General features: G+C 38.9%; 2 protein-coding genes across 2 annotated transcripts in view; both read left to right on the top strand.

Annotated features, from left to right (window-relative positions):
* The first annotated feature begins 2,018 nt into the window (after window positions 1-2,018).
* LOC149138084 (glutamate receptor 2.8-like) lies at window positions 2,019-8,627 on the top strand. Its single transcript, XM_089450241.1, has 3 exons — window positions 2,019-2,441; window positions 2,888-3,020; window positions 8,543-8,627. Exons 1-3 carry the CDS (start codon window positions 2,156-2,158, stop codon window positions 8,625-8,627), a joined length of 504 nt encoding a protein of 167 aa, XP_089306367.1. The 5' UTR covers window positions 2,019-2,155.
* A 135-nt stretch (window positions 8,628-8,762) lies between these two features.
* The window catches only part of LOC149138083 (glutamate receptor 3.1-like), a 39,292-nt gene continuing 24,999 nt past the window's right edge, over window positions 8,763-23,055 (top strand). The window contains exons 1-5 of the mRNA XM_089450240.1: window positions 8,763-9,101; window positions 9,235-9,513; window positions 9,628-9,833; window positions 9,948-9,979; window positions 10,091-10,485. Of these exons, the coding sequence (XP_089306366.1) occupies window positions 8,763-9,101; window positions 9,235-9,513; window positions 9,628-9,833; window positions 9,948-9,979; window positions 10,091-10,485 (1,251 nt within the window). The remainder of the gene's footprint in view (window positions 9,102-9,234; window positions 9,514-9,627; window positions 9,834-9,947; window positions 9,980-10,090; window positions 10,486-23,055) is intronic.

The raw sequence follows: 23,055 nt of genomic DNA, 5'->3' as shown, positions 1-23,055 counted from the left end.
ATCTTGGGAGTCCACCATGGAGGAGGAGTATAACTCCCTCCTCAAGAACCAGACCTGGGATCTGGTCCCCCTTCCTTCAGGAAGGAAACTTGTCTGATGCAAATGGGTCTACAGGACCAAGAGTGCTGCAAATGGGCAAATCACCAGACGGAAAGCAAGGCTAGTAGCCAAAGGCTTCCAACAAGTGCATGGCATTGATTATGACAAGACCTTTGCTCCAGTAGCAAAGATGGATTCCATACACCTTACACTTGCCATTGCGGCTGCCCAGGGGTGGGAAGTACATCAGATGGATGTGAAGAATGTCTTTCTTCACGGAGACCTATCTGAGGAGATCTACATGGAGCAGCCACATGGTTTCATTCAGGATTCATCTTTGGTTTGAAAACTGAAGAAATCTCTCTACGGCCTTAAGCAGGCCCTGAGAGCTTGGTATGCGAAGATGGATTCTTTTCTCTTATCACAAAACTTTGAAAGATGTAAGTCTGATCCGAATGTTTACATGCTCAGGACACATGATTCTCTTCTTATCTTAGTTTTGTATGTGGATGATCTCCTAATCACTGGCAGCTCGGCTTCAGCCATTGCTATAGTCAAGAGGGCCTTGCATAATAGGTTCTTGATGACAGAATAGACTGCAAACATCTTCACCAAGACATTCACTAAGCAGAAGTTTCGCTCTCTGCGCGATTGTCTTGGAGTGAAGGACACAGTTGCTTAGCAACTGTCTTTTCTTTCTCTTTTCTTTTGATTACATTGTATTTTGAGGAGGGGGGGGGGGTTCCCATGAGGTTTTCCCTCTTTCCTCAATTTTAGTACAAGTTGCACTGTATTTTGGGTGACCTTTGGCCTTAGTTGCCAGGGCCCATTTTCTATTTTTCCCAATAGTGGTGTTCAGGGGGGTGTTGGAACTAGTACAAACCTACATGCGGACTCTTAGTTAGAACATGGGACTACATGCAAGATTCCTTCTGCATGATTTACTCCTTGATTTGCTCCTTCTTTAACCCCGCAACTGGTTAGTTCTTCTGCATGATTTACTCCCTGATTTGCTCCTTTTTTAACTCTGCAATTGGTTAGTTCTTCTGCATGATTTACTCCCTGATTTGCTCCTTCTTTCACTCCGCAACTGGCTAGTTCTCTCCGAAACTTGTTGTAGGTGTTGAGTCTTCTCATTGATCACCACTATGGTGCATTACCTTGGGATCTTCACCCAATAATGCTATATTATGAGCATTGTATCTTATTTTCTAATGAATCATTCTTTTGTTCTTTCGATTTTCTTTTAGTGTTTTTGCTCTGCAAAGCTGTGTGTTCAACCTTTACTAGCTAAATTCATTTGTGCAAGTTTTCTAACACATTTACAAAAAACAGCTAATAATACTTATCCCACTGTTAATTTAAAAAATAAAATAAAATATTATATTATCAAAATTATTACCACCTAATTTATATTTATATGTTATTTGATCAACAAACTTGGTAATGGTTGAACTCTTACTTTATTAGTACACCTTCTGCATTTTCTTCCTCAAGGACTCGGTATCCCAGGTTGACTATCATAACTGCTTAAAATTTTAAAAATACTTAGAAAATTATATAAAAACAATAAATTTTCAAAGTTATGTCGATTGCAACTTGCTGTATAATTTAATCCGCGAAAGAAAGTCATGGAATCTTACAGTATTTTTCAATCCAGAACGCCCAGAAATGCATATTTTATTGTCTGTGTCTACGCGAGTCAGAGTAAGAATCCATGTCACTCTCAAGTCAACGTCAACAATACAGAAAAATGATTTCAGCCTCCGATTTTTTTTGGGTCAATGAATGATTACGGCATTGCCAGGAAGCTGACGAACAGGACAACTGAACTGCAATAAAGAAAGTTAAAATTGTTCAATTTCTATTGCTTCATTGTCACGGTTCTGAACAGAGCAAAATCATGTTAAGTGTAAATCAACACATCACCATTATATTCTTCAATAAACAATCACAACCGTTCAACTATTGCCACACCATACCTCATAATTCTCCCAAGTCAATCCAGACAAAATAGCGTGTTTCTTTCCGCCTTCTGTTGACAAAATAGAGTTGCAGGGATCTATTTATTGAAATCTTTGGCTCCAGTTGTCTTTGGCTGTAGACGGCAACGATCATGGGGGTTTCCATTCTGAAGTTCTTCGTCTCTCTTCTACTTTGTTTAGTGAATTTCTATGGAGAGGATGCAAGGAATGCTGTAGCAGCAGAGGATGGGAGGAGGGCAATTAATATAGGCGTCATACTAGACAAGGATTGGTACGGTATAGTGGCAAGAACGGCCTTTGAATTAGCTGCAGAAGACGTAAATCAGGAGAATACGCTCCCCAACTCCAGTCGCTTAGCGCTCCACTTTCGCTTTTCAGAATCTAGTGGACAAAATGCAGTCATGGCCGCCTCAGCTGGTATTTATTAAATCCCATAATCACAGCTTAAAATTAGAATTAATTTTAATTGTTTGTATTTTCGATTCAGGATTCAACTGCATTAAACAGATAAAAGGCTAAAGCACTGCGACTTTCTATAAAAGAAATTAAAGGGTTGTATCCGGGTCGGTTGAATTTACATTAAAAAAAATGGTTCCAAATCCAAAATTGCAAAATAGGTGAATTTTGTTTTAAAATATGCACATTTTAAGAAATACAATTCTTCTCAGGTGCGGGGTTCGAATCCCTTAGATTAAGAGGTTTCACGGTTCGTATATATTAGATTAAACTACCCACGCACTATTTTGCTATGGATTTCTACGCAAGATTTTCTATGAAACAGAAAGTGAAGAGCGTTGGATGCAAGAAATCTGAATGAGTAAAATTGTTCTAACAGCATTAAACAAACTGCTGCTTTTCTACAGCTGTAGATCTATTGAAAAAACAAGTGGTGGCCATAATAGGACCACAAACATCGCAAGAAGCCGGGTTCGTGATAGATCTGTGTACTGCTTCGAAGGTGCCAATGATTTCATTCTCTGTAACGGATCCCTTGCTGTCTGTTGGGGATTATTCTGGTAAAATCCCAAAAACAAATAAAACTGAACACACAGAGGCAATGCTCTGTTTCCTTCACTCCACAGGATCCTTTGCACAGGGAAGCTTTAAAAAAAAATTGTCTGAGAACAGAGTATTACATACCCAGAAAATGATTTCTATTCATTTAAAATATATGCCTGATACATATTCATCCTCTTTCACTCAGAGGGATTTACCAAAAATACATTCAACCAACAAAAATGTTTACTCTGTCTCCTCCTGAGATTTTACACTGCTGGTGTGTAAAAATCTCTTTTCTTTTACTGCTGTAAAACCCTTTTACATTTACGGGTGTAAAAATATTTTACTCATACTGCTGTAAAACAAATTTTTACATATGTAGTAAAATCTTCATTACATTTACCAAAAAAAATACTCACACCATACGCTCTTGGTTCCCTTTCTTTTGGACAACATCCAAAAATTACATTTCAACCTGGGTTTTTGTTTGGCACTGCTGTGCGTTCACACATACAAAAATTATCTTCATAAAAGGATCTCCCCTGCTTCTTCACTTATGCACTGCTGTGCAATATTCACTTTACAAATTGTGAACCTATGCTGCCCCCTGTTTCCTTTCGCTGCCGCGAGCTCACACATTGCACTGCTGTGCATATCACAAAAATAAAATACGAAGTCATACAAAAAAAAAAAAACTCTCCTTCTTTTTCTACGCACTGCTGTGCGTTATACATCTTGCCTCTCGCAAATGGTCGTCTTCATTTTTTTTATTCACCCACTGCACTCTTCTCCTATGCACTGCTGTGCACACCTCAAGTCACTTTACAAAAATCAACACACGTTCTTCGCTGCAGTAAAAACTACATTTCAATCTTCGTTCTATTTTTTTTATTCACCCGTGCATGTGCTGAATAGCTTTGTTTCAGAATGGTCAACGCCAACAAAAGGCTTAACCTTTTTCAATGTGTATGCCATACATAAAAAGATATAACACATTTTTTATGTTAAAATAATATATGCCGTATAAAAAGAACTTAAATACTTTACCAACTTCCTACGACCAGGTTTAATTCAATTTAATTCTTTTGCAGACAGAACTGGTGGTCAAACAAATGTTTGAGTTTACTCCACGCAAGGGATTTAATGCTGGCTCGAATGCAGGTTGAAACAATCAACGGCGGAGAGTGATGAAGCGGATCGGACGGTGGACGGAGATTTCGGGAGGCCTTTTGCTGCTGAACGTTAGCGTCCGAAAAGTCAGTTCTGCTGACGTATGCAGAGGACCACGTGGCTGCATTACATTGTATCGGAGTCGTGAGTACGGAAACTGCTTGTAGACCAAAAGCGGTCCGATATGTAGGTGGTTTGGAGGAGCGGTTTCATGCTGCCTTCGCTGTCCAATTCTCGGCGTCCGCAACCTGCAGTTGGAATTAATATTCCAACACTCCCATTTAATTTCAACTGCTGAGCGTTCAAACATACCCAAAAACTTCCTCACATAGAGGGATTCACCAACTGTTGTTACAAAAATATCTTCCTCACATAGAGGGATTCACCAACTGCTGTTACAAAAACAGTCTTCTTCTTAACAGAGGGATTCACCTGAGACTGTGCTGAAGAGCACCTTCCTCATGACAGAGGGATTCACCAGTGTATGCTAAAAAGCATCTTCCTCTTGACAGAGGGATTTACCACACTATGCTGAAAAGCATCTTCCTCTTGACAGAGGGATTCACCAAAAGACTGTGCTGTAAATAAAAATCCTCTTGCTTCATTCACCTTTTCACTGATGTGTAATAACACATTTCTTCATTCTCACTTCTCTGGTTTCATTTTCTTTGCACTGCCATGCTTCACCTTCTTGCCATCACACTGCTGCCTTTTCCTTATGCGCTGCTGTCCATGCCCATAACCATAGACTCTATCTCCCCTGGGTTTTTATTCGCTGCTGCGTTGCCTCTGTAATTTGCACTGCTGTGCGTATTTCATTTCATCACACTGCTGTGCCCATACACTAACTCTTTACTTTGCATTACTTGCATATAAAAAGAAATCATCCTCACGCTGCTGCGCTTCATTCTCCACACAAAAAAAAATTAACACGGGCTGCCCCTGTTCCTTTTTACACCCTTGCTTCACACAATCTTCGTCTTCATTTTTTTTATTTACACAATGCACTGCTGTGCAATTCCTTTCGTTTTTCTGCTGCCACACACATTCTCATTCATCCCATGTGCATTAAAAATATACGCTGCCCCAGTTTTTCTTTATGCACTTCTGTGCATATTGCATTGCATATGTGATAAAAAAAATTACATTTTTCAACACTGCAACATATTACATTTCAGAGGGATTAACAACAAAAAAAATTCATTTGCGCTCTGCTGCGCTGCAATACATCCTCCACGCAGTCTCCATGCCCTGCAGATTTTTTTTCTCTGCTTTTATGGCAGATTTAATTCCATATCTCTCCCCTATAACAAGATCTTCATTAAAGAATGACTGTTAAAACAGTTCAGCAATAATGATCAATAATTACAGGCTCCCCCTTAACTATATGCATTGTTTTCTTTCAGCAAAGTTTTCTTAAAAGAAACTTAGATCAGCTAGAGAGCTCAAGGGACTTTCAGACTGTATTTCCTTCCTTCTCCATACTTGTGTAACTTTTTTCTTTTGCATGGGTCTAGCTTGTGTAAGAGCCCATGTTAAGTTACAATCACGTGCCATATGCCCAATGTTATGACACTTGAAACATTCTACATTGTTCATGAATAAGATTTCATGATTTCTTCTTGTAAAATTATTTCTTGGAGGTTGTCTGACACCATAACATCTATCTCTATGAAATGCTCTACAGTCTTTTGCCATATGACCAAAGTTTGAACAAGAGTAACAATAATCATAAAATGAACTTTGGTACCTTGGAGATGGAGGTTTCCTTGATGTACTTCTAAAGCCTTGCTGCCTTGAGATTCTTTGATGATAACCATTGCCTCTTACCTCTTTGACATCAGCTACATTTCTTCTTGGAGCTGGTTTTCTACTTGGAGTAGGATTTCTTCTATTGTAGCCTTCATTTTTCTCCTTGCCTTTGCTGGAACTAGGAGCATCACAATTTCTTTCTGGCTTCTTCGCATCTCCTTTGCTTAAAGCATTTTCATTCTTGTTTGAGGGTTCACCTACATACCCAAGTCCTGATTTATCAGATGGAGATCTGTGATAGCTGAGCATGTCATCCAAGGCTTGAGAGCTCTTCATGATTTTGTTCATCCCTTCAACCTTTTTCCTGAGGAGGACAATCTCTTCTTCTAATCTTTCACACTCATTATTCTTCTTTGCAAGTTGTTCCTCAGTTTCTTCTTTGCTATGAGTAGCTTCAGCTGCTACTATTTTAAGAGAGATGATATCTGTCTTCATTTTGGAGATTTCTGCTTGACTGCTCTCCATTTTCTTTTCAGCTTCTTGTGCCTGCTTCCTAGCTTCTTGTAGTTCAGACTTAAGGGAGGAGACCTCTGCCTTGTACTGTCCAATCTCTTCTACAAGCTTGTTCACTCTTTTGTGCCTTTGTTCAAGTTGATTTGACAAAATATCTTCCTGCTTCTTTGCTTTATTCAACTGATTTGTCATGGATATGACTTCTTCATGATGCTTCATCTTGCTTTCATCAAGTTCCTTCTTAAGCTTGGCGAGCTCTTCATCCCTTTCTTTTACTTGAAGCTTGATGAGGTCAACCTTCTCATTTTCAAATTCTATGATGGGTTCAGAATTTTCTTCTTCACTGATGGTCATGGTCAGTGCTCCCTTTGCATGAAGGTCATGAAGTCTGTCCCATATCTCCTTTGCTGATGAATATTTTCCTAGATTCTTCTTTACAGAATCAGGCAGTCCATCCAAGATAGTCTTTGCTGCCTTTGCATTGTACTCCTTGGATTCTCTATCCATCTTGCTATCATCAATCACTGATTCCCAAATTTCAATCCCTTCAGACTTTAAGAAAGCCCTCATTTTTATTTCCCATATATCAAAGTTCCCATCGAACCTTGGAGCCTCAAATAGAATGCTTTCAAATAGATTGTTTTCTATTTTAATAGAAGAGGGAGACACAACCTTAGAAGGATTGGAGGCTTTCTTCCTTGACCTTGCCATTCTTAACTATGCTTCAAATTACCTGACTGTGTTTTTAAATGACTCACTGTTTCTTCAACAGCAACACAGAAAATTAATTTGAGAAATACCTGAATCCTTTTGCTGAGTCTTCACACTGCTGGAGAAGCTTTTTCTGCTGCAACAAGAATCTTTCCTTCAGCTTCCTTGACACTTTTAAAGAGCCTGGACTAGCTCTGATACCACTGTTGGGGATTTTTTTGGTAAAATCCCAAAAACAAATAAAAATTGAACACACAGAGACAATGCTCTGTTTCTCTCTCCACAGGATCTTTTGTGCACAGGGAAGCTTCAAAAATAATTGTGTGAGAACAGAGTATTACATACCCAGAAAATGATTTCTATTCATTTAAAATATATGCCTGATACATATTCATCCTCTTTCACTCAGACGGATTTACCAAAAATACATTCAACCAACAAAAATGTTTACTCTGTCTCCTCCTGAGATTTTACACTGCTGGTGTGTAAAAATCTCTTTTCTTTTACTGCTGTAAAACCCTTTTACATTTACTGGTGTAAAAATATTTTACTCATACTGCTGTAAAACAAATTTTTACATATGCAGTAAAATCTTCATTACATTTACCAAAAAAAATACTCACACCATACGCTCTTGGTTCCCTTTCGTTTGGACAACATCCAAAAATTACATTTCAACCTGGGTTTTTGTTTGGCACTGCTGTGCGTTCACACATACAAAAATTATCTTCATAAAAGGATCTCCCCTGCTTCTTCACTTATGCACTGCTGTGCAATATTCGCTTTACAAATTGTGAACCTATGCTGCCCCCTGTTTCCTTTCGCTGCCGCGAGCTCACACATTGCACTGCTGTGCATATCACAAAAATAAAATACGAAGTCATACAAAAAAAACTCTCCTAAAAAACTCTCCTTCTTTTTCTACGCACTGCTGTGCGTTATACATCTTGCCTCTCGCAAATGGTCGTCTTCATTTTTTTTATTTACCCACTGCACTCTTCTCCTATGCACTGCTGTGCACACCTCAAGTCACTTTACAAAAATCAACACAAGTTCTTCGTTGCAGTAAAAACTACATTTCAATATTCGTTCTATCTTTTTTATTCACCCGTGCATGTGCTGAATAGCTTTGTTTCAGAATGGTCAATGCCAACAAAAGGCATAACCTTTTTTAATGTGTATGCCATACATAAAAAGATATAACACATTTTTTATGTTAAAATAATATATGCCATATAAAAAGAACTTAAATACTTTACCAACTTCCTACAACCAGGTTTAATTCAATTTAATTCTTTTGCAGACGAAACTAGTGGTCAAACAAATGTTTGAGTTTACTCCATGCAAGGGATTTAATGCTGGCTCGAATGCAGGTTGAAACAATCAACGGCGGAGAGCGATGAAGCGGATCGGACGGTGGACAGAGATTTCGGGAGGCCTTTTGCTGCTGAACGTTAGCGTCCGAAAAGTCATTTCTGCTGACGTATGCAGAGGACCACGTGGCTGCATTACATTGTATCGGAGTCGTGAGTATGGAAACTGCTTGTAGACCAAAAGCGGTTCGATATGTAGGTGGTTTGGAGGAGCGGTTTCATGCTGCCTTCGCTGTCCAATTCTCGGCGTCCGCAACCTGCAGTTGGAATTAATATTCCAACACTGTCTGCCCACCGCTATCCATATTTCATCCGTTTGCCTCATAGCGACACCGTCCAGGCCGACGCCATTGCAGCGCTAGTCGAATACTACGGCTGGAGAAAAGTCGTGGCCGTCTACGCCGACAACGATTACGGCACCAGCATGCTGCCCTTTTTGACCGATTCTCTCAGTAACGTGGGATGCGAAATCGCTTACAGATCGGTCATTCCAGCGAACGCAAATGGAAGTGCTACAAGAGCGAAGCTTTCCGAGCTGAAGGACATGCAGATCACTAGAGTTTTCGTTGTTCACATGACTTTCGAACTGGGCACTCTTTTCTTCTCAGAAGCTCGGAAGATGGGGATGATGAACAATAGTGAAAATGCATGGATTATCTAATTTGGAGTTTTTTCTTTAATGTCCTGATCAGGAGTTCGATGCAGCTGTGGGGGATTTTACCAAAAACAAGCCGTTGAGAATCGCGGTTCCAATTAAAGACGAATTCCACGGGTTTGTCGTCACAGAGACAAATGCATCTGGCGTGCTAGTAGTCCCCGAGGATAATCCAGGTTTTGTAATTGAAATGTTTAGAGTTGTTCTCAAAAACCTTTCATATGATGTTCCGCACGAATTCATTCCTTACAATCAGATGGGGTCACAATTGCCGGGTTACTATGATGACCTAATCCAGCAAGTCTCCTTATCAAAGGTCAGCTGTTAAAAATTTTCTTCCTCTCTTTCTCCATTATCCAGTTCCAGCTATATAAGTGCCCCTTTTTTTCAACCAATCTAATTTGGAGTGTTTTTTTAATGCCCTGATCAGGAGTTCGATGCAGCTGTGGGGGATTTTACCATCCTTGCAAACCGCAACATATATGTGGATTTCACTCAGCCCTATTTTGAATCAGGGTTGGTGATGGTAGTGCCAATAAAGGCAGCCAATCCGAGCAATGCTTGGACATTTGTCCTTCCTTTTGCACGAGCCGTGTGGGGTACAAAGCACAAAGCACAAATTACAACCTTCCTATGGTAATATTCATTTTCCAATATCTTTCATAGGCTTAATTTATTTTCATTTAGAATCTTTTAAATTAAATATAGAAAAACTGTGTTGATATCTTTTGTGTTAACTAATGTTTGCAGGTTCTCATTTTCCACTCTCTTTTTCTCTCGGAGTAAGTGTGTTATTTACTTTCATTTTTTTATTATATCATTAATGCTTTGATAAACTGTGTTAATCGTTTTATTAGTGATTCAAAAAATTGCAAATGATTTGTCTGATACAGGGGAAAAAGTTGTCAGCAGTTTGGCTCGAGGAGTCATAATAATCTGGCTTTTCGTAGTTCTGATACTGCAATCTAGCTACACAGCAAATCTCACAGCAATCTTAACAGCAAAACAAATGCAGCTGACTATTGAAGACGTAGAGTCTCTGAAATCCAGCGGACTGCCAGTGGGTTACAACGCGGGATCTTTTGTAGGTGAATACCTGGTAGAGCACCTGGGGATAGAGCGCAAGAAGCTAAAGGGATATTCATCACCACAAGAATATGCAAACGCGCTGTCAAATGGATCAGTGGCTGCCATATTTGACGAAATCCCTTATATTTGCATTTTCCTGTATGAACAAAGTGGATTCGCAATAGTTGGCGAGACATATAGAATAGGGGGCTTACGCTTCGTATGTTTCCATGACATTCATTTTATTTGCTGCTAGTAGTGTTAAGACTACTGATGTATTTTCAGTTCAGAGATAGATTTCACTCATGTTATTTTGGTTATGTGCACCCTTAGAGAACTTGTAATTTGTGGACCTGTGTTTGATGAAGATTATAACTACTAGATTAATGATGTTATATGTTTTAATAATTTTTTTATCACAAATTCATCATTATACATTATTTTGTTGTCATATATGCATCAAAATATATAAAAATATATATTATATAAAATCCACTCCCAAAATCGCTCCCAACTTGGGAGCTTTTGAAAATGTCACTCCTAACTCTTGCTTCCACTCCCACTTCCTGCTTCTACTCCTACATCCCGCTTCTACTCTCGCTCCTAAGAAACCTTGCTCTAGAGCATACATGCATCACATTACTAATACCTCTACGGTCTATGTCTAATGTGTGTGTTAAGATTTTGTCCTTGTTGCTCAGCTAGTGATCCTCCTAATGATGGGGCAGTAGAGAATAGAACAGATATGGCACCTTCACCCTTTCCTTACATTAGTAATGAGCGGATTGAATGCAAGTGAAGGAGACAGGGATACCAACTATTTCTTGGTAGAGGGCACATGCATGCCATAGGAGATAGTGAAATATACTATTTTTTGGAAGAAGATGCATGCATGCTAAGGGCACGCATGTCACACCTTCAGTTAATTCAAGTTTAGATGTTGTTTCAAATTTGGCAAATTTAGTTTTGTATGGAGTTTTTCTATTATTAGAGCTTTTATTTTTTTCTTTTTAGAATGCATGCTCTATTCTTCTTAAGATGGTGTAGATGCTTAATCAATTACAATACTTATGCATGAGAAATTCCCATCTTAGGTAGAGGACTCATATCTCAAGGAAGGGATGCATGCTTGCATGCTCTAGTTCATCTTTTGTTGGAGACGCACTTACTTGGAACCCTTACCATGCAGCTATGGTGCACTAGGTGATCAGGTTAGGGCTATGATGTGACAAAGTCCAACCATATAGGATTTTTGATGTGTCTATATTCATTGTACTTTCTCTCCTCTTCCTATTCTATAAGCAAGATGAAAGGTGTGCCATTGTGTTGGTTCTCAAGGTTTTGTTTTGAACTGTTGTAGTGTAGCTTTTCCAGTATTCAATAGAAGATAGATGTAATTAAGAGTTCAAATCTACGTATTTTCCATTCAAATTTTCAATAGTATGTATTTGTAAATCAACCAACTTATATCTGCGTCTTTTTTATTGAAACTTTCAAGTTTTCAGCTACCTAGTATTTAGGTTATTCTTTCTAGGTGAGGAATCTACTTACCATTGTTAATGAAAATAAAGGGATATAAATATAAATGGGTATAAAAAATATTAATGAAAAAATGGATACCTATAGTATCTAGTGAAAGTAGGGACTTTTTAAATTGGGAAAGTGTATTAGGTTTGTATTGGTAAGGGGTTAAATAAAGTGATTTTTGGAGGTATTTTCCAATATTCAGTCAAATTAAGGGTATTGTTTAGTATGCGACGAAAGCACGTGTTATGTCAGAGGCTTAATGAGTGAAGCCCCCGTGAGCTACCAAGACTCTATGAATGGAAGGGAAAATTTACCAAATTGGGAATTCTTATGGTCTGATTTGTTACAAGAAGAAATCAGACAAAATACTAGAGATGGAGGTTCATCCAAGGGAGAGGATGAAGAGAATTTTGCATTGGTTGGGAAGGGCGAGAAGGGAAAAGGGAAGAAATCTCAAACCAAACCAGATTCCAACCAAGGGAGCAAGAAGAAATACTTTTCCAAAATAAAATGCTTCAATTTTCATGAATTCAAGCATTGTACTAAAAAGTGTCCACACCAAAAGTATAGCGAGAAGAACTTAGGAGGAGGAGCAGGTGAAATAGTGGCTTCACAGTTCGAGTTATACTTCACCCTAATCACATGTGTGGTCAACAATATGATGGGGAATGTGTGGTACTTTGACTCAAGTGCCTCATTCCACATGATAGGGTGTAGAGGGGTTTTTAGTGACTTGGAGGAGAAATATCTCTAGATGCATATTGATCTTGGGGACGATGGAAGGTACAACACTACCGGGATTGGTACAGTAACCTTTAAGAGGGAGTAAGGATACCCTTCTCTCCTCAAAGATGTCATGTTTATACCAGGATTGGAGAAGAACCTCATATTTGTAGCAGTTTTGGAAGACCATGGCTATGATGTGATATTCAGTAAAGGGAAATCCTTTCTAAGAAACATAGCTACTAGGCAAGTGAAGCAGATTGGGGTTTGTGTTAGGAACATGTACAAACTTGATGTTGAAGATTTTGTTGTATTAAGCAGTAAGGCAGAGAAAGTTTAGAGTCGTGATGTTCATGAAATCTCGCACAAAGACTTGGTCATCTTCACTATGGCGCCCTTAAAATTATGCAGAAAATAACCACTGGCCTCCCTAAAGGATCACTTGAGCATCAGGATGTCTGCAAGGGTTGTACCTTGGGGAATTATGTAAATCCCACATTCCATGATCAAGACAACAAAACAAATGCAGTCTTGGATAGAGTCCACTCTGATGTTTGTGGACCCTTCTCGATAGCCTCCACTACCAGACATAAATACTATGTTATTTTTATTGATGATTTCTCAAGAAAGTGTTGGATCTTCTTCATGTGGAAGAAAGATGAGACATTCTCAAAATTTGTAGAATTTAAGGCACTATTTAAGAAAGAGACTAGAAAGAAGGAGAAGGCTTTCAAGAGTGACAATGGAGGGGAGTATGTTTCAAGTGACTTTAAGGAATTTTGTACCAAAGAAGGAATTTGAAGAGAATTGACAGCTCCTCACTACCCACAACAGAATGGGGTAGTTAAGAGAAATATATGGAGCATTGTGGGAGTTATAAGAGCTATGCTACATGACCAAGGCATGTCACTACATTTATGGGCAAAGGCATCTAACAAAGCAATTTACTTGTATAATCAAATTCCTCATCATATTCTTGGTATGATTACACTAGAGGAGGCTTTCTCAAGGAGAAAGCCAAATGTGTCTCATTTCAGAATTTTTGGAACCTTTGTTTACTACCATGGCTCCAAAGATTCGAGGAAGAAACTTGAACCGACAACAGAGTTGGGGGTTTTTGTGGGTTACATCAAAACTATAAACAATTACCAAGTGTACTTACCTTCCATCATAATGAAATTTGTGTGAAGGGATGTAAATTTTGATGAGGAGAAAGCAATGAGATGCTCTCTTGAGAGGGAGTTTCAAATCCCACCAAAAGAGGAGCTTTTAGCTCGAAAGAAGGAGCCTCAAGAAGTTGTGGAGTAGCCACAAATGAAGGAGCTGAGAGGATGCATAATGGAGACATCCACTCAAGTAGAACCATCCAAAGAAGGTAGAAAAATAACGAAAGAAGATGAAAGAATTTTGCAAGATGTGAGGGAGAATGTGGGAGCTCCTTCAAATTTGTGCAGGAAAAGGAGGTCACCTGAGAGGTACACTAGATACATGGCTCTAATGATTGACCTTATAGAGACTGAGTCATCTTCTCTTGAGGAAGCAATTGAGAAACCAGTTCAGGTTGATGCAATGGTGGAAGAATATGAATCCATCATGAAGAACAATGTTTGGGAAGTGGTCCCAATATTGACAAATAAATTAGTTATGGGTTCAAGATGGATCTTCAAGGTTAAGCATGGAGCAGACATAAGCATGAAGAAATATAAGGCCAAATTTGTGGCCAAAGGATTCTCTCAAGTTAAGGGAATTGAGTATGAGGAAACCTTTATTTGTTGTTTTTAGTTTTGGCTCGAGTATGTGATCCTTCTTGAATTAGCTGGATAAAATGCCAGACATGCACAACAAGCTAACAAAAGTTTTCATGCTACAAATTGAATAGACAATGAGGATTGCAGTTATAAGTAAGTTTCATTTTCTAAGTTTGGCAAAGCATATGTTTTTCGCGGTGACTTATGTTGTCCTTCGTTGAATTGAATTTTCTCACCCTTGAGTTGCTCTTGGAAAAAGGCTTCCCCACATATACTTGCTTCATTAGCTCCTAGAAGTAAGGTGAGTGCCCTTTTCATTATTTCCTATGTGAGGGGGTTGGTTGTGTGTTTAATATATAGTTTCTCCCTTTTTGAGAAACCAAAATTTCTTGGTTCATACAGTCACCTGCATTCCCCTTGGAGTCGCCAATTGTTGACACTATTAATTGTCATTTTCATATTTTTCAATATAATTGCAAAATAAGAACACCCCTACCTTTTAGACAACCAATAAAATTATGTCTAAATGACCAATTGATGATCTATTGACCTAATACTCAGAGGGAGGGATTCCTCCACTTAAAAACATTGTTGCTCAAGTGGTGAAGTTCAACCATAAAATTGTCCACTGTTGTGTTTAATATTAAGAATAATTGTTTGATGACTACTATCTATTGTACATATGTTATTATTCCAAAAACCAAATGATGAAGTGGTGATCACAGTTTCTGCCTATATACATAAGTCTAATATTGGTAAAGCATTGTTGAAGGAAGAACAATGTTTTTAAAGGTTTATTACATCATGATTAAAGGGATAATTTTTTTATGTGAAATACGATTCCACACACTCTGATGAGTTGGCATTACGTGAAATAGTTGGAAGCACAATTTAAGGTGGTGTAAATACATCGATAGTTTTGGAAATGAAATGATGTGAGTAAATGTTTCTCCCTGTCATTCAATCAACGACCATTGTGATAGGGTTTGACGATCAACAACAGATGTGAATTTACATTTCTTTTGGCAAGGTTATAGTAAAATCTCAGTGTTTTCCTTATTAATTTGGGAATTTCATTGTGTCTGATTGTCACTAAGTTGAGTTAGAAACCCTAGTCATCATGGCATGTTGAGAAAGAAATGAGTGTGGCCAAAACACATAGTTGGTAAAAATTTGGCATCTTGGAAATTGGAAGGCGTTGTAACATGTTAGTATATTTGGCACTTATGGTTATTTTCAGATGGCTATTTGTTAAATGGTTGTTTACATGTGTTTCCCCTTCATCTTATTCGTTCCGTTCAAAATTTCATGCACAACAAGTTAAATTGACAAGCCTATGTTCATTTGATTAAAAATACATGACCACCGTTCCCTTTGTCAGTGTCGTTTAGCTCACTCTGTATATAGTCATATTTTCACCTTGTAGACTTTGTCTCAACTACCTATGTAAAATAAATAACATTTTGTTGATTCCTAGCTTAAAGCATGCCATTCTTCATCGTTTTCCCTTTCGAATAGTTATGCCATCATCAAGTCAAAGGTTTTTTTTGTTATGGCTCCATGCAATTATTGTTATAAGAATCAATCTTGTTCCCTTTGGAAATTATCATAACCCAACAAAATATTCCATATTATACCAAATGAATAAGTTCAATTTGAATGAGCCCAAGCTGGATATGATATGCACCTGTTCAAATTCTGACAATTATAATTATTCAAAATCTTGAGGAACCTAATGATTTTAAAGCCCTCAAAAGGTTATCTTTATGTTTGAAACTTATATTCTGGGTACATATGAATGAAGTCTAGGCTGAAAATATCGTTGGGTTTCTAATTCAATTTTATATCCTAGCCACCTGTACATTATTATGCTTGCAATTGTGAAGTTGTTGATGCCCCGAAAATCGTTGTATCAACATTGGGGGATAACCACCCGGTCCGGACCTTAATACAGCTCCTTTTCCGTTTGGAATGGTGGCTCCGACTGGGGATAATGGGACCAGTTTCCCAGTAATAAAAAAAAGGGGTGGATGAATGATTGATTATCTAATCTAATGATAGGCGAATAACTTAATCTATCAGCAAAATAAAAGAACTACTACTAATCCCGGGAACTATTGTACTTTGAAATGTAGCGCTTGATGATCTATGTCTATTGACAGGCATATAGATGACTCTATCTAATAAACATAGATATTTATTCATTCAATGATTACTTTGTTTAAATAGTTAAACAAAGTGATTAACACAATATTGCTACACTTATCATTTATATCATCGATACATATATGATCAAAAGAAAAGCATAATATAAACATCCAATAGTGGAAAGAATAAAGAATGCTGTTAAAACACATACATATATTCGATAATAGCAAAAGCGATCAAATGACAATTCATATAAAAAGAATGAATTCAGACATAGATAATAGTACCATATGAGCTGCTTAGCACTCCCAATATGAATCGCTATTTGAAATTCTTCTTCCAATGCAGAAATACTTTCAAACAAAGACAGTAGTGCACATTCGCATAAAAGCTTCTTTGTCAAAATCAGAATAATTGGTCCAGTTTTATAAAAGAATATGCCTGAAGTACAGTAGTGCAACTTCAGGCTTTAAGTCATGTACAAAACTTACGACCCTTTCCAAATACAATGAAAGGGTCTATAAATACTTATTTAAGCTAACTATCTATGAAACTGAAATCCTACTTAATTGGTATCAATTTGATCTTGAATATCTCCTTCACAGCAATCTGGAAGTCGGCGGCATGAATCATCATTTAGGCTGTTTGCCTTTAAACCTGAGCTGACATATCGCAAGCATTGGCTCCACTTCGGGCGGTCTGTTGAGGCGAGAGTTGAGTTGGGCGGCATAGGTGGCATCCTGAATATCGGGAATGATATACCCGATTGCATCTGTAAGGCATTTGAGGGCGGCTCTCTGGCTGTGTGGTTTGACTAAGAAGAACCAATAGGCGTCCCATGTCAAACTGTTAATTCATGCGATTAATCTCCCATTTTTCTCTAGTTCCGGATAACATGACTGCTCCAATGTTTTCGCCGCTATCAATTTACCTGGAGTACATTGGGAAATCATGTTAGACAAGTAGAGAGTATTATTAACCAATTCAACCAAATTACTTGTGGTTGATTTGCATCTTGAAATTGCTCTCTCTGCTTTCATTAACTGGGACTGCCATTCTGTAAATAATATCTCCTTATGTGATTCTAAAATCTTTGGTAAATTAGCCGCCTGTCCCTGATCGGTATCTTGCCATTCAAGAAAATTAGTTAATGTTTCATCGGCTTGATCCAAGTCTGTTCTAGCTTTTTCCGATTTTTCACTTATTGATGTCGTCAAATCGCATAATGGTTCCGCCTGGGCGATTTGTTGACATAAAAGCTTTATCTGTGTTATTAATGCCTTGTTTATCTGTAATGCCTCTACTCTGAATTCGGCTATCTGTGGAAGATTCTTTGTTTTCTCTAGCTGGGCTGATAGTTGAGCAATCTGCTCATCTTTTGACTTCAGCATTTGTTCATTCGCTGCTTTCAGTTGTGCCAATGCCTCAGACAACTCTTTCTGCTTTTGGACTGCACTGTGATCAATCCTCTGTTTCTCTTCCTGCAATTGTTTAGTTAATTGATTATTTATTTGCTGTTGTGTTAACAATTGCCGTTCTGCCTGCTCCGCCTTCTGCTGTGCTTCTGATAGTTGCGCTTGCAGTGAAAAGATCTCCTGGTCTTTTGTTTTTAATAAAATACTAACCTCTGATGCCTTATCTATTGTTGTTGCCGAATAGGCTCCAGCATATTGTGATAGTTTTGTTAGGTCGTCAGAGGGGTCAAATTCCTCCTTCCAAACCACGTTGCCCGTCACTGTTTGTTCTGGGAATAGGGAAGGTTGATCAGTCCTTCTCCTCTTCCTCTGTCGTTTTACCACAGCTTTGTGTCTTGGGCTATAGAAGACATCCAAGGGAGGAATTTCTTCTATTTGCAAAATAATCTGATCGGAGGGATCCTTTGGGATTATCTCTACTTCTTTCGAACTGGGTAGGCCGCTGGTTTCACTTGGAACCTGTTTTGAAGTGGTCTCCTGTGTATCTACCGCTTTTGATGTCTCGGCATCTTTAGAGCATTCAAGATTACTGATAATTGAATCGAATTGCTGCCATTCCTGGAGCAATTTCGGGTCAATTTGAGTATCTACATTCACCTCTATGTTGCTCTGTTCCTGCTCTTTCGTCTGGGTTTCCTCTTGTCTTTTCATATGCACTTCCTCCTATTCTTTTGATGTAACAGGAGGTTCCTTAGTAAGTCGTTGTTCAGGCTCGCTTGATTCTGTTGTTGGGGTTGTTGCTAACAGATCTAGAGGCAGAGTTTGCAACCTCTGTTCTCTAAGTCTGTTGAATTCAACTAACCCGTCATCTTTGTATTCCATTCTGGCCAGTGATTTAACTTGGGACATCGACTCAGCTGAGGAGAACAGGTCATCAAACTTATCTTCTTTATTATCAAACTTTTTCAATTTGGCCTGTTCAAGTGCATTATAGGCGACTTTGTTTGGATCAAATCGCCTATTAGGGAGAGTTGCTAGAGTTAATGACTTCATCTTTGTAGATTCTTTCTCTGCATGTTTGAAATCATGCAAAGTGTAGACACCACATCTCAGAGGAAACGAGGGCCAGACCTGCTTCTTATTTTTCTTTAGAGTTTGTGTAACTCCTTCGGAGATAATCTGATAGGCTATCTCCCTAGCCAGCAGTTTATCAGGTATGTACAAAGGAAGGACATGAGGTTTGGCTTGGCTGCTGAAAATTCTTATATAAGTAAATTTTTCCTCTCCGAACCATCTTCCTATTGATGTCAAATCAATCCCTGCTTGGTAGGAAATCTTGGGAGCAGGTTTATCAAAAATAGAGTAATGAATGGGTAACATAAAGCCATTGCAGACTTGGTATAAATGGTGCTTATAGGAAGTTTTCCACAACTTCTGATGGTATATGTGAATAGGCATGGGGTCTTGTGAAGTCCACCTCCAGCCGAACACGGGAAATTCAGAATTAAAACACAGGGTGTCTAGTATATAAGCACTGTAGGAGAATGGGGGAATAAGCCTTTCAGTGACGCGGGTTTTGGTTCTAAAATCAAGAACTGTTGTTGCTAGCTTATCTGACAGTATAGTTGCCCAATCCATTATTTCACTATTACACGCCGCTTCCATCAAGGGAACCATTTCTATAGTGAAATTAGCGGAATCGTGCAACCCCCACAATCTACACATCATTATCCCAGCATAAAAATAAGGAGAACATAGGGAATCAACAGAGTACTTACCAGAAGATTCATGCTTGTGTTTTGCCGGATTTTTCCTCCAATCCCGAATGGGTTCGGATTCAGTTTCGTTCTCATTTCGGAATTTCTCTAGAAATGCCTTGTTGTACTTCTTCTCTGGCACAGGCAAATGATACATTTGCCTCAAATCATTAGCCTGAAATGAACTGAAGATTCTCCCATCTCTGGTGCAGAAGGTTCTATCTGTGATTGGGATTTCCTCAATTGCCCACCTCACTACATCCGTATATGGGAGAATTTGTTCCCGAGCTGCTATCCGATGAAGGAAAGAGTCGGCTAAGTCCTTTAAAGTAGCATCAGATTTTCGATTGGTATCTGCTGTGGCTTGTACTGCTGTCACCTCTGGTTCTTCGGCCTCAATCAAATTATAGGTACTTTGCCAAGTAGTTCTGCCGAGTCCTAGACATGTAGTATCGGATATCAATCCTTTTTTCTTAGTTCCTGGATCAGCGATGACTTGTCCTGTGGCTGGCGAAGCGGAAGCGATTGCAGTTTTCTTAGACTTCTTCCCCATTCTGCTTGAATCTATTACTTCGGAAGAGTTCTGCGCAGGAGTAAAAATGAACGTAATACAGAGAATTGGTAGCGCAAACCAAATACGAGCGAGATATATTGATCAATGCACAATGAAGGATTAACTTAAAGTGGCCACGGATACAATCTGTGAAAAGATTTTTAAGCTTACTATTTCATTAAATGGCCGTTAAAACCTGCCAATCCTTTAAATGCCCATCAAATCGTTTATTAACCGAATGATTTTTTTAAGCGTGCCTTGGATGTTTTGGCGGTTGAGCGCAGGTGAATCACTGTTTGGAAGATAAGGCCTTTATTACGAATTAATCGTAATATCCCTGCTTTAACAATTTTTTGAAATTCGCGCTTTTGGCTTTATCGCAATCGGCCGTCGGGGGAAAACTTAAATCGTTATATTGGTTCCTTTTGGAATCCCCGATTGCCGATAGCGATATCACATCGCATCGGGAGTATTAACTGAGCACTTTGAAAAGCATGCATGGTACATCCCCGATCGCCGATAGCGATATCGCATCGCATCGGAGTGAAAGGGACTTTATCGCATCGCATCGGAGCGAAAGGCACTTTTTTTTATAGTAACTTATTATTGCCGATATCCGATAGCCTATTGTGTGTTGTCGCGTCGGAGAAAACCAATGGGTCTTTAAGTTATGCCTCCTTTGTCATTGCGACATGCGATCTTGCGATCGCTTTATCGCAATGATAAAAGATTAATCATTTATATTATAAGACCAAATAATTGGTTTATCAAAAAGGTTTTATAATGTTTTCATTTTGTTTTCGGACCTTTTTGAATAATACAAAGTTGATACCAATTAAAATAAAAAGGGACCCATTTCATATTATAGTTTTGTGAATAAAAATGATATGAAATGGGGGGTTGTTGTAGAGCACAACAGAAGTCAAAACCCTCCATCGTGCATCGTTGTGTACTTTCTCATGTTTTTTTTTACCTTGCACATGTTTTATAATTTGTTTGAAAAATTCTATCACGAAATTGTAAAGGGGATGAGATCGTTGTTGTGCCAGATTTGGTATCATGCATTGGCTAATGATTTTTCTTGGCAACTATGAGTTTCTTTTCTAGAGGTTTAGGAAGATGAGGTAGGGGAAGAGGCAACAGGCCATTGGGAATTTTTCTACAAGGCAGAAATAGAAGGATTTTGTTTTCAATACACTTTAATGCATATTCTGATGAATTCAAGTAGCTAGCTACTACAGGGCATCTTTACCTAGTTCCTCCACCTGCAATTAGCCAGCCACCTTTGTCTAATGAACCTCACCAATCTGCTTTGTGTCATGTTGATGGTGTTGGACCCTATAACACGTCAGGGGATCTCCCCATAAGAAGTCCCAACTAGACCTTAGACTGTTTGGTGTAGGAGTCCCAGCAGTGGGTCGTATGGTATCACCTTGACCGCGGTTGCGTGCAGAGGCAAGTAAGATGTTCTTGTTGGTAGCAAGGGTGTAACATGTGCAACAAGTCAAGGAAGGTGAATTAACAATTCTAACACACGGAAAGTGAGGTGAGTGCGCCCCTTGGAAACCTGTGAAAGCACACAGCTAAGAAGGGAACACACGAGCAAAGATGCATCACAAACTAGAAAGCAAGTAAGCTAACAATCTAAAGTGATGGTTAAACCAACAACACATCTCAGTAAGATCCATACATACTTATATAGAAAGACTCCATACATGCATGCATAAGCAAAAGAATACATATATCATTAGAGTAAATAAGATAGTTGAAATACAATAAAAAAATATGCATGAAACGTGTTGGCTCCATTATATTTAGAAGTGAAAGTTCTAATCATACAATACAACCATGACCAACCAATAGTCCCAATAGCAGAACATTACAGTCATTGCCACCTACTCCTCCAAAGAGATGTACTAGCTCTACACTGTGGAGAGGCCAAGGCTCATGTCAATACTGTCCAAGCTTTCTCTAAGATACTCCTATCGGAAGCTTGGTTGACCAAAAGCCTATACAATGAGTTATGAGGTAAATAGCAAAGGGTGGGGTGATCCTTGACATTCCCCTTTGTGACTATTCACCTACCCTCATGACTCTTCAACTACTCTATGATTGTTACAGTCAACTATTGACACATGGACTTCCACTTTACAAGATGTTACACGCAATCTGCACATGTACCCATGTGAGACAAAATGGCTTGAGGAAGCCATGAAAGACATCACTAAGACTCGAACAACTGTGGGAAGACCAACTCTTCGACATCCTCATGATGGTTGATGGTGGCGAACTTATTCCAAGCTTGGTCGTTTGTGATGGTGTCCATGTGCTCAAAGGTGACATCTTGCTGAAAGCGAACTCTTGCCTCCGTTGCATCCGGTACACTGATATGGCTCCTCTGTCCAACTTTTCTGATAACATGTGCATCATCGTCTTGAGTGCAACTGGACCAGCAACATACTGATGCATAGTGTCTGTGTTGATCTCCAAGTATGTGATGGTGACCATGCACATCAACTTGTCGAAATACATGTTCAGCTCCAGTCGAACTTCCTTCTTGTCTTCACTTCGGTGAGTGTGGCAGATGGGTGGGATCGCATGTGTGCGCACAATGACATTCATGCTCCCGAATACCCTTGCATGCAATCGACAACACTTCTCACCCTGTCTGCTCCATGACGGCTATTGGATTGGTCCGTAACTTGTATGGGTGTAGTTTCATCAGTATGTGCATGTTGCGCCTCTTATTGTGCCTATTCCCGATACAACTCCTTATGTTGTCTGTGTAGCCCATGTTCTTCCTTGAGTTTCCACTTTAGCACCTGTAATTCCTTTTATGTTTCCTCTCTACCTTTGCGCGATCCTCTTGTCGCATCGTCACCTCATAGCGTCAATCTCCAAAGCTGCTTCCATCACAAG

This window comes from Pinus tabuliformis, chromosome X (genome assembly GCF_031772625.1).
Source record: "Pinus tabuliformis cultivar Carrire ecotype Pingquan chromosome X, CPIR1, whole genome shotgun sequence".
NCBI classification, from domain to species: Eukaryota; Viridiplantae; Streptophyta; class Pinopsida; order Pinales; family Pinaceae; genus Pinus; species Pinus tabuliformis.
This window is presented reverse-complemented; position numbering and strand designations above follow the sequence as displayed.